The sequence below is a fragment of the Ictalurus punctatus genome, chromosome 28, assembly GCF_001660625.3.
Source record: "Ictalurus punctatus breed USDA103 chromosome 28, Coco_2.0, whole genome shotgun sequence".
Classification (NCBI taxonomy): Eukaryota; Metazoa; Chordata; class Actinopteri; order Siluriformes; family Ictaluridae; genus Ictalurus; species Ictalurus punctatus.
Window position 1 is genome coordinate 4,946,755 of NC_030443.2, and position 13,055 is coordinate 4,959,809.

General features: G+C 41.2%; 1 protein-coding gene across 2 annotated transcripts in view; it reads left to right on the forward strand.

The window, feature by feature from the left end:
* Positions 1–13,055, forward strand: part of doc2b (double C2-like domains, beta) — a 155,751-nt gene that overhangs the window by 123,470 nt on the left and 19,226 nt on the right. For both annotated transcript variants that reach the window (XM_017460595.3, XM_047151752.2), the window contains 2 exons: positions 8,441–8,515; positions 10,293–10,402. In XM_017460595.3, the coding sequence (XP_017316084.1) occupies positions 8,441–8,515; positions 10,293–10,402 (185 nt within the window). The remainder of the gene's footprint in view (positions 1–8,440; positions 8,516–10,292; positions 10,403–13,055) is intronic.

Here is a 13,055-nt window from a genome sequence, read left to right on the forward strand (position 1 = left end):
CACTCGTGAGTGTTTATGTATGAATGGGGATGTGTATATTTGTTCTATAAAACAGCTATGGGCCAGGGTGGAGTTAGTAATATAGTTGCCCTTTCATCTTTGCATACATTTATGTTTAGCCATTTGAGATGCTTCCGCTGTTCATCATCTAGTGCTGGCAGCTAGCAGAGGGCTGTCTCTGTATGAGTATAATCATCACTCAGAATGCAGGATGTGGAAGGAGGAGCATGGTTCTCCTGCCTAGTGCTGTTTTAACTCCATGTCACGTCCTTCAGCACTCATTACTGATGTGTTCCTTTCACTCTCTTCACCTCTGTCTTCCACAGATTTGCCATGTCACTTACCTCCTTATTTACTACAGCAGTTCATATGCAATGCGAGGATTGCTTCCTTCCAACCCATGTGTTGAAGACTTCCTTACTCTTTAAATAGTCGCCCATGTTTGTTTGCATTTAGTGGCCAGCGATTCTTGCCAAACTCATTATACTCGAGTCCTGCCTCTTTCATTTGCAAGTGATGAGCACTGATTATACACCAAGCCTTCCCCAGCACCCGCTGTGCATCTAGGTTTTTACATGAAAGATGATGATTTAGGACATAAAGGGACTCCAACTAGAGCGATTTTTTTTATTTTTTTTTGAGCGTCCAGCAGCAGTGATTAACGCACTATGAATGAGTGGGTACACGAAGCATTGATGCATGGCACCCATCTGCCTTCCACAGTGGTCATTTCTCCTGCTCTCCCAGCAATTATGATCAACCGCCTATTCAGTCACAAAGCGACAATCACAGAGCTCAGGAAGCCACTTCATTTTTATGCTGCATTCCAAAACGCTTTTTTTTCTCGACTAAGTGCCAACAACTTGCACACAGGCTAGTCTAGTTATGCCATTTCTTCAGGGTGAGATTTGTTGGGGTCACTCCCCACAATCAGATCAGGGAGGAGAGGGTCCAGCCACACAAAGCTGCCTTGTAGAATGCAAAATCTGTAATTTGACAAACACTGGCATGTCTCTTGAAACAGTATGCCAGAAATAGAGTTTGCTAAAATGTTTGAGTGGAAGCAACTTAACAAAAAAACATACCTCTTTCATACGCTAGGGTGAGGTGGAAAAGTTTGCGTATCAGTAACGTTATACAGTTTAAAAAAATAACTGATTGATTGAAGTGTGTTCTGGTCTCTCAAACTTTTTGCAGTCAGGGACCCCTTTAACTGTTAAAATAATAATAAATAATAATAAATCCTGTGGACAGCCATGGGACAGATTTATGAACATCTATTCTAAATATTCTTCAAATACTTGGTTCATTATTTAAATGTGTATTGAGTTTTGTATTTAAACCCATTGACTTCAGTCACCAATAACATGTATTTTATTATACTGGTGGGTTGTAATTTCTACCTCTGTAACAATTTTTTTTTTTTATCTCAGTCTGCTCGTCTATGCTTCATGAGCACCAGTATCAGAACCACAGAATTAGCCTCTTTTGATTAAATTAGCATTTAACACAATGTACAGGGGGAGGGGGTGTTCGGGGTGGAAATATATACAATATTGTATTTTTGGTGTTGAAACTGCCCTGTAACTTATGAACAGGTTCAATAATGTTTAGTTTATGATGCATTACAGTTCTATGAGAATTTGCACAGTTGACACCTGTGAGGTGTTTAAATACACAGAATTGGTAACCTAGGAACAGATGTTAGCTTGATAACTAATAAGCAAGAGCAGGGAACTTGAAACCGGAACTATGATAAATATGGAATGTGGAATCCATTAGAGTCAACAGGCAAACCCCATTGTGGGGTCTTCCATGCTGGCATGGTGCAGGAGGGGTGGGGGGGCTGTTGTTATTATTACCGCTGGGATCCAGAATCATCCGTTTTGCCTCTAGCTGCATTCCGCCCTGTCAGAGCATGAAATTGTGCTGCATGGTGAATCCCAGCCTGAACAGGCCCACTTAAAATGTGCAGTACTAACAAGGTACCTGAAAGGCTAAGACATTAAAGGCTAAGACTTTTTTTGTTTTATGATTTTCACTGGACCAATGAAATGAGGAATTTCAGATAGTGGTGAATGTCATAGGTGGTGTCCCATGTTGTGGGGCATCTTTGCAAGTTTGCTTGTTTTGCTGACAGCTGAAGATGCTGTTGGGCAGACTGCGACCTCACTTCATTATGCTTGAACCCTTCATTGCTGCCAGTACAGCCAATGTCACATTTGACCAAGGCAACAAGGAGGGGTCGATGCACTAGAAAGCGCACAGGAACAAGCAAGTTTGATATCCTGGAAAGGATATCAAACTTTTTTTTTTTTGCATGGTCAGCCATTGAGAGAACTCTACTCCTATTCTGTTGATGCCAGTGCTGTAGGACAAAATTGATGAACACATATTGAAATAGCAGTTCCGCTGTCTTTAGAGCCATAGGCGGCCCCTTATTTAGAGCCTGCATTTGATCATCAGTTTATTGCTACCGGGATGACTTCCAAGCCTTAGTTCCTGGGAAGATTAGTCACAAAGTCTGTTGCAGTGTGAAGCCAAAGCCACTGTGAGACTACACTGCAACTGGCGGGGTGACTTGGCTCGGACACAGACCGAAGAGGAACTAATGAAATCAGCAAGCTTATGTTACAGCAATGAAAGGCTCTGTCAGATGTCGGAATGTCCATAAACTGGTTGCCAATATTCCTTATGAATCAGGTAAAGGCGTTACGATGGCAGTACATACATCATGTGAGGCAGGCATTCTGGTGGTGTGGAATTTGCTGAGAGAGCTTACTGAATTGGGTTCATAATGTTCTACCAGATGGAAGATATCGAGGATATTCCTGTAGTCATGGGGAATCCTAGATTTTGGATAAAGCATCTACTTTAGTATTCTTGGAACTGGGTCAGCAAGACAGTGAACTGCAAACGTGGCCAGAATAAAGACGTGCAACACTGAGAAGAATTGAATCTTTTCGCTGACTTGATGTATTCTGTCTTACAGTGATCCATGTGCCACCATTCTTCTAAGGCCATTTTGTTGGTTGACAAATCTTGCTTGTTTTTCTGACAAGAAAGTGTAAGGACCAACTGACTTCGACACATCCAGATCACAGGGTATGCTTTAAAATGGGAGTGCTGGTGAACAGGTGCTGGTGCCCTGTTTCAAGGTAGTCTACATAGGGAAGGTTTTAATAGAGTTGTGGCTGAAGCCTCTAAAGGACTAAAGTTTCTTATAAATCCTCTATAAATGTATAAAACCCCAAGATTTTATTGGAGTTTACTGACAAATTTAGGCCAAAACCATTCGGTTTATACTTTTGTATAATCCCTGTGAATTAGCCAAGTTGCCCAAAATTTTTGAAATCCGGTAATTTGCAGAGAAATTCACACTTCTGTAACCTAGCTATACATGAATTGCTTGAGGAATGACTTTTAAGATTAAAGAACTTTAGATCAGTGTCTATCAATATAAACCATTACAAACTTGCTAAAGTGCAAAGATATAACTTCACTGATATAGGCATGAAGATGTCCATATGATATGCACCAAAGACTTGCATTGTCCACTGCTGGTGTGAAAAGTTATTGCCCACTCATATCCATTTTAGATTATTAGCACTGTGTGGATCACACTTAGTCAAGAGCTGGGATAGCACAATTGTGCAGTCCAGACCTCCCATTTACAGGCAACTCTAGGCTTTTAACATTGTCATGGCAAGATACTGATGATAAACTTCTTCCAGGAGACAATATATGTGACACAATTTATTTGTCACATATACATTACAGCACAGTGAAATTCTTTCTTTGCATATCCCAGTTCGTTACGAAGCTGGGGTCAGAGCAAAGGGTCAGCCATGATACGGCGCCCCTGGAGCAGAGAGGTTTAAGGGGCCCTTGCTCAAGGGCCCAACAGTGGCAGCTTGGCAGTGCTGGGGCTTGACCCTGACCTTGACCCTGACCCTCAGTTACCAAGACCCTTTACCGCTGAGCCACCACTGCCCCACAATTAGATCACAGTGTCTTGACAAGGTAACCTTCAAGAAAACTAGGATTACATCTGTTACAAGTGGAAGATCGTTGGTTAGTCAAAACATTTGTTGTTATTCAGACTTGTGGCTTTGAGATAAAGATGGGCAGTCACACACAAATTGAAAGCAAGAGGTTCAGTTCAATTCAATTTGATTTGGGTAGTACGCTAAACAATAGCCATTGCCACAAATTATTTCGATCCCTAAAGAGCAGGCGAGGAAAAATTCCCTGAGATGAAACCTTGAGAGGAACCAGACAGAGGTTTGTTCTTATAGACTCACTAACTTTCTTGGCACGTTGTAGAAGTTCTCTTTTGTGGTAGAGCGGACCTCAAGGGATACACCTTCAAAGCGATAGTCAATCTGTAGTCCATGCACACACACAACCGCACTCACACAGAGCCAGGAGAATGTGAAGACGTTTAAAAGATGCCTTTAAGTTCCAATGAGACAGGTGTATTTCTGTCAAGTGAAAGACAAATGAGAGGAACCTTTAGGTTACTGAGGGACAGATGACTGGAAGTAGCTAAGAAGCGAAAGGAAGAGGGAGAGAAGAGACGAAACAGAAGTGTTCAAGTTGTGTTACCCTTTATTGCCCTTGTAACAGAAGCAGCAATTACCCCCTCATCTTTGCTTGCTAAAGCACAAAACACTTATTAGCTTTGTTGTTCTGTCAGCCTGTAGGAATAAACTAGGTAGGAGCGATTGATGTACTGTGCTGTGCACTTGTATCCTGTGTGACTGCGTGCAAGTCCATCAGGATCGGCAACTCCACCACCAGCATCACCAGACTGAACACCGGTGCTCCCCAGGGCTGTGTGCTCAGTCCACTGCTGTTTACCCTGCTGACTCATGACTGTGCTGAAAAGTTCAGTTCTAATCTAATCACATCAAGTTTGCTGATGACACAACAGTTGTGGGCCTCATCTGCAACAATGATGAGTCAGCATACCGGGAGGTGGTGAACCAGCTCACAGAATGGTGTAGAAATAACAATCTCTCTCTTAATGTTGATAAGACTAAAGAGATGATTGTCAACTTTAGGAAAACCCAAGTAGAGCACTCGCCGCTGCACATCAACGGAACAACTGTGGAGAGAGCCTAAAGCTCCAAGTTTCTTGGAGTGCACATGACTGAGGACCTCTCCTGGATTCTCAACGCCACCTGCCTAGCCAAGAAGGCCCAGCAGCGTGTCCGCTTCTTGCGGAAGCTGAAGAGAGCCAAACTTCCCCCTCCAATCCTCACCTCCTTCTACAGAGGGATGAATGAGAGCGTCCTGTCCAGGTGTCTCACAGTGTGGTACGGAACTGCACAGCCTCCGACTGCAAGACTCACAGCGACTTGTGAGGACAGCTGAATAGATCATCGGGGTCTCTCTAGCCACCATCGACACCACATTCAACAACCGCTGCTTCTGCAAAGCCACCAGTATTACTGATGACCCCTCTCACCCTTTTCATGGACTTTTCACCCTCCTGCCATCTGGCAGAAGGTATAGGAGCATCCGTGCCACCACCAGCAGACTCCGCAACAGTTTCTAGGCAGTCAGATTACTCAACACCTTGCTGCCACCCAGAGCTCACCTGGGCTAACTAACTCAATAAGACTCGGTACTAGTGCACATGCACTCACCCAGTAAGACTCAGTACTACTGCACACTGCACTTTACATAGCTGCATCATCACTTTATACTATGGAACTTTTTTGCTGCCAGTATTGCTGCTATACTCGTGCTGTTACATCACTCTCCTATGTATTTGTTTGTTCTCTGTATTTATTGTTTTGCACTCGTCTCACACTGTTATGTAGTGTTGCGTACTGTTCCATGTTGCACCATGGTCCTGAAGATCCGTCATTTCGTTCCAATGTATCCAAGCTATATAGAGGACTGACAACAAAAACCCACTTGACTAGACTTGACTTGAAGTGGCTGAGACACAACCTGACTCGTTTGCTCTTTTGTTCATTTCTCATTATACAGGGGATGAGACAAAGACTTAACAGTAAGACCCTGTAACAAACCAAAGTATGCAGAATATCATAAAAATGAAGAAAGCAACATCATGTAACACAAAATAGAAACTTAATAGAACAAGATCATATTACAGTAATACTACCAACTCTGTTTTATCGTGACAAGCATCCCACACAGGAGAGACTGCAAAGAATTCCGAGATTAATTAGTTTGCCATGAAGCTAAACCATGCCAAGGGTTGTAGTTAAATATAAATTCACATGATAAATTAAGTTCATCCCACAACTATATTGGCTGGTAGTTACAGCTTAAAATTGAAGACATAATTCTCCCTTATCTGCACATTTGAGTTTTAGTTTTACTGCACAATAACCTCTGATTGACCTGCGCTGTTTTGACACATCTTGTGGTCAGATTTCTTTTGGATTCCTGCTCAGCTGTCTTTCTTCGATGGCTGTTGATGCCTGGTTTAGAAATTTGACAGTAAGTCTCAGTGATTGGAAACTACAAACCACAGAGATGAAAGGGATCAGTCCTTGATTTGTATGGTGAACTTTTAACCAGCTTTTGCTAAGCTTTATGAGGCATACCCTGCCTGCATCAAATATCTCTACAATGTCAAGCTAGGCTGTCAGCATATCTCTTGCCCTTGAGCAAATGGGATGGCTAAGTGTAGTGGGAAATATTTAATTTATAAGTTATTAATCTTTCATTTCTCCTTGCCAATTTGATATTGATGCTTTGTCTCAAGTGGAATGTCGTTGTCTATACATAGCGCACAACTTTGGTTTGATACGGGACAGCTGGGGCACTTTGATTGACCTAACCCAAATGCATGCTTTAGCAGGCAGAATCCATGACTGGTGTAACCGCAGCGGTCGCTAATACGCCGCAGCTGTTTCCAACTGATTTTCTCATAAAGAAATGTCTCAAATAGCTCTGAGAGATGCAAGCTAAGCTCTTTTGACACGCCGAAACTCTCAGTTGCTTCGAAAGCTTTTGCAGCCTTACTCAAAAAAAAAAAAAACAACCCCCATCATTCTTCATTCAAGTACCAGCTATATATAGGAGACATACACTCACCAACCAGTTTAGTCGGTTTATACACGTGTACAACTGTTCATCCATGTACTCATCCATTCAACCAGTCATGTGGCAGAAGGGCAGTGAGTAAAATCATGCAGATACAGGTCAAGAACTTCAGCTACACTTCAAACGTCAGAATGGGGGGAAATGTGATCTTTGACTGTAGCACTGAGTATTTCAGAAACTGCTGCACTCCTTTGATTTTTCACGCACAGAAGCCTCTAGAGTTCACACAGAATGGTGCGGAAAAGGAAAAAGATTTTTGTTCAGAAAATGCTTTGTTGATATTGATGATGAGAGAGAGCTGACAAAAAGTCTACAGTAACTTGAATAGTTACTCTTTACAACTGTGGTAAGCAGAAAAGCATTTCAGAATGCGTATGCTCACCGTATGCGTATTCCTGTTCTTGTGGTCTGCTCCTGTTGTAACGTTTGGCGTGTTGTGCGTCCTGAGATGCTTTTCTGCTCACCACGGTTGTAAAGAGTGGTTACCGTAGCCTTCTTGTCAGCTCCAACCAATACGGACATTCTCCTCTGACCTCTCTCATCAACAAGCTTGCAGAACTGCTGCTCACGGGATGTTTTTATTTGTTCGTTTTTCACACGCTTCAAGAACAGCAGTTGACGTGAGCATGAACTGAACCTCTTGACCTGTACATAAGCATGCGTATATGAATTGCGCTGCTCCCAAATGACTGGCTCCTTGGCTACTTTCTTGAATGGGCAGGTATTCCTAATAAAGTGGCAGGTGTTTCTATGTTGTCATATAATCTGGCTTGATAGAGGCCTGCCTTACAAGTGAATAGCAAGCAGGGCAGCCCACATATTTAGAAGGAGAAAATATTGCATAACAAGTTTGTTTTTGTGTTCTTCCCAACTTGACACTCCCACACTTAGCCTTTAAATGTAGCCTTGTCGAGTAATTACACATCCGCTATGTATTAATCAACTGTAGATGAACTTCACAGCTCTCACTGTGAAACTGAACAGTCCATCTCCGTTAAGGTCATGTCAAAGCAGATTTCTGTCCAGGTATTTTGACATTTCAAGTAATTGTGCGCTTTTAAACACAAACCACAAGTTCAGCCTTTTTTCTTTTTTTTTTGTCAGCATTTCAATGGTTCTTAATAGGATAGGTTTTTTTTTTTTTTTTTTTTCTACCTAATGTTTTTGTCAAAGTTGGTTCATGTCAGAAAAGAGAGTTTGACCTGAACGAGATCTCCCAGGCCTTTGGATATGAGGCTTCTTTGTAATCACACCTTCGAACAAACTGGAAAAGTACTGCATCCTGGCTGTCAATGTTAAACAACTCTCTTTCTTTCATTCTCTCTCTCTCTCTCTCTCTGCTCTTACACAGGGTCTCAAACCCATGGATCACAATGGGCTGTCAGATCCCTATGTTAAACTACACCTGCTACCTGGAGCCAGCAAAGTATGTACTTGTGTGCTCTATAGACACACCTTTTCCATGTTTAGAACATGTTTAAACCTTATATAGTTGATACATATCATTTACACGGCTTGTATACGTGGTGTGTGGTGAATTTAGCTTAGCAAAATGATATAATAAATTCTTCAACTACCCCACTGGGCAAGTAGAAGATCCAGTGTGCTCCCAAGAATCCTTTTTTTTTTTTTTTTTTTTTTTGGATCATGGGGTGTATTACTGAAAGCTCCTAACTTTAGAATCCTATCTTATCTGTTTGGTAACCATGGCGATTTCAGTTAGGACCTCATTTAGGACAAAAGCTGTTACAGAATAGTATTTCCTAAGTGTATTATCTTATCTTAACTACACATAGGAAAAGGGTATTACAGAAGCATCCTAACAAGATGACAAAAACAATCCTAAAAACTTTAGGACAACAAGCCCGTCGGTGTCCTAACTTAAAACTTATTTGAAAGCCAACGTTAACGGTTACATTACGATAGCCATTGTACGGCGTTACATTTATTAACGGTACAAGACGAAGAACTGTGATGTTTGATTGCGGAAAGACTTTTGGAGTACCCAAATGATGCGCTGTGTCTTTGACGACGAAACACCGATCAATAATTAAAGACTTCCGGGAAATATTGTTGCAATTAGCACAAGAATTGCGAGGAACATTAAAGAAGCCAGCGAACCGTCACGGAGAATTAGCAGTCGTAGTGCAAGTGATTTTACTATTCAACATACTCAATTTTAATTGAGAGTTGATTATTGAACTCGATGGAGCAGTTTAAGATTTCTTAGAGATAGGATAAGATTTTGTAAGATAAGATAAGAATCCTAAATCAAGTTAAGATTTGCTCCTGTAATGCAAATTTGTGAAAAATCCTAATTTAACTGATCAGATCTTAACTCCAGACTTAAGCTAGAACGTTTCTGTAGTACGCCCCCCTGAAACCTAACTGACTAGGCTGAAAAGTGGTAGATAACGTAATGTAATGATGCTAGTGATCAAGTTAAATACATTAATACAGAATTGAACGAGTATATGATCATATAATACATGAAGCACGATGCGCTAAATGACAGCTTAGCGCTGATCTTTATTTTGCCCGGTTTTTCATCAGTCTCCACATACCCACGTGTTCCTGATTATGAAAACGATCGTCTGTGCATGCTAATTCATCCGACTAGCATAAATTTGTTCTGCCATGAGCCAGATTGATGCAACAGGCAGTGGGATTTGGAACAAGTAGCTTGCCAAATAGTTGGCTACAATAGCTTATTTGCCATTGTTACAAAGCAAAGACTTATTTCTGGTTCTCCGCAATGTATAAGCAAGTTTATATAACATCTTTGAGGAGCATTATATAATATTTCGAAAGCTGAAGATTCACCCACCTTTAGATAGCATCTTAAGTATGACACTATTTATTGGCAAATGTTTTTTTTCCCCCTGAATATAACATACTTTGCTACCTGAACTTTAATAAACCACATATTTATTTATTTATTTATTTCACCAAAATGGCATGGAAATGCATTATTTACTTTTGAATCTTCTTGTGAAGATCATGTCGCGTAAGGAGCCATCTTATTTTTTTCACCCCTCTAGCTCGTATCCAAACTCCTCCGTTTTCTACAGTGACAAACCATCGAATTTGTCACCTGGTGGACTTTCGATTTCCACTTTTCTAAGTAGTTAAAGATCTACTGTCAAGTGATGTTTTGATTTTTTCCCTCACGCGTTATTCCCGAACTTTGTCTTCTTTTTCAGGCCAATAAGCTCCGGACCAAGACTCTGCGCAACACCCTCAACCCCGTATGGAGCGAGACGCTGACCTACTACGGCATAACCGATGAGGACATGGTCCGCAAAACACTCAGGTACCCGCTCACTCCTGAAGTCTTCCTGAACGTGCACACGCTTCCACATCACAGCGTTGTCTTTTCCCATTTGTCACGACAGTATTGTTCTCACGCTCTGATACATGCTCAGTTTATTAACTCTCATGGTCTGCACTACACTTTTCCAATTTTGCATTCATGGCGTACAGCTGAGGTTTCAAAAGGCATAAAATAATTGAGCCTTGTTGTCTGCTGTATGGTTTAAATCTGCCTGCAGATCAGCACTAAGAAGGGATTTGCCTGTTCAACTAGGCAACTAGGTTAATCTTCTTTTAATGCCGGAGATTGTGCGCATCACACATCCGTTAACCAGTAATACGTGCACAAGGACGCTAAGGACGCTAATGCTGTTCTGCCTCGTTACTTCCATCACCGTTTCGGTCCTGACGCAAATCCGAGTGCTAAAAATTCGATCATTTCTTTTGCAATGGATATAAAATAGTCTAGACACCTCTGTTGAAACGGCAGGATTTTGTGAAGTAAAAGAATGACACTAAGATAAATCGTGTCAGATCTTTTCCCACCTTTATTGTGCGAAATAAAGTGGGAAAACAATCAGAAAAATTTACAGGGGGGGGATTAAATAAAATTAAAAAACTTACAATAACCTAGTTGCATAAGTATGCACACCCCTAAACCGATACTTTGTTGAAGCACCTTTTGATTTTATTACACCACTCAGTCTTTTTGGATAAGAGTCTGTCAGAGCGGCACATCTCGACTAGGCAGTATTTTCCCACTCTTTGTTCCAAAAATATTCTAGGGCATCTCCTGTGCACCGCATCTCCGCTTCAGGTCACCCCACAGAGTTTTAGTTGGATTTCAGGTCTGGACTCTGGCTAGGCCATTCAAAAACATTGATCTTCTTTTGGTTAAGCCGTTCCTTTGTTGATTTGGATGCATGCTTTGGGTCCCTGTCGTGCAGAAAGGTGAAATTCCTTTCCATCTTCGCTTATCTTTTGCCTTAAAATCGACTGGTATTTGTAGCTATTCATGATTCCCTCCATCTTGAAAAAAGCTCCAGTTCTAGTTGAAGAAATGCAGCCATAAAGCATAATGCTGCCACCACCATGCTTCACAGTGGGTGTGGTGTTCTTTGGGCAGTTTTTGGATTTATGGAATTATCATCAGACCGTAACAGATTTTGCCACATAGTTTGGGGTGATTTAGTTGAGATTGGATGCTTTTTGTGAGAAAGAGCTTCTGTCTAGCTGCCCTACCCCATTGCTTAGACGTGATGAATACAAGAGATTGTTGTCACATGCAGAGAGTAATCAGTACTTGTCAGATATTCCTGCCGCTCCATGAATGTTGCCGTAGGTCGCTTGGCAGCCTCCTTGGTATGTTTTTGTCTTTGTCCTTTTATAAATTTTAGAGGGACGTCCTGTTCTTGGTCATGTCACTGTGATGCTCCATTTTCTCTATTTGTTGATGCTGGCCTTCACGGTGTTCCGTTGTACATGTAACGTTTTGGAAATTCTTTCATACCCCTCTACTGATTGATATCTTTCGACAAGTGAGATACCATGCCTGCTTTGTAAGCTCTTTGCAGACCGTGGCTTCAGCAGTCGGATTAAACCAAGATGATGTGAAGAAACAGCTGGTCTATTTGGGTTAATCAGAATAATTTCATGATTGACAGCTGCATGATAATTACTTTTGAATATGAGATCGAATGTGATTGGTTCATTCTGAAACACAGCCACATCCCCAATTCTTAAAAAGTTTTGGGGTTTTTTTTCTCTCCTTAAAATCTGATTGTTTTTCACTTAATTTTTTATACTTTGTAATTTCACGTTGAGGGTGGAAAATGTTTTGACTTATGATTTATCTTCATCATAAAAACCTGCCATTTTAACGGGGGTGAGTAGTCTTTTTATATCCACTGTACATAATAATGCACAATAAACATGAATAGATTTGTAAAACTGTGTGTAATTGTAAATACAGCCACGCTTATTTAACGTTTTTTGGAAGGAAGGAGTCTCCAGTGTCAGAGACTTAAAGCTGGGACCGGAAGTTCGGATACGTCGTCAGGCCATGTCGTTCCACTATATTAAACGTAACTACAAACTGATAGAAAGTACAATGTCTGAATTTTTAATTACACACACACACACACACACAAAAAAAAAACGCAGTTCCTGGAAGACTGCGTGAGTTAATGCTACTTTTACAGAGTAAATGTTCAGGGTGTATAAAGATTATTGAGGCAGCAGCATAGTTGCATTGGGGGTTATCCCTCATTACACAGCAGCACGGGTTAATATTTGATGTGCTGTCAAATTCGTACGCCGCCAATCCAATTTCTACATGCTATATAAATTCCTGTTTATATCAGCTCCATCGTGCCGTCCTTCTCATGTTTTTGTGACAGAGCAGTTAATTGACATTCTTCTAGTCTGGCAACCGGACTAATGCGACACACTCGTCCCCTTTAACCTTTCCTCATATAAGATGTTCCGTAAAGCAGTTGCTGTTTATGGTAGTATTGTTAAAAGTGCTGTTAGAGTGCACTATGCGTCAAAGCCTATAAACTATATATAAATTACAACCAAGCAGATCATGTGATCTCGTGGAGGAAACATAAGCAGGATGAGGAGGTAATGATGATTCAGGTCAACGTGTGCTC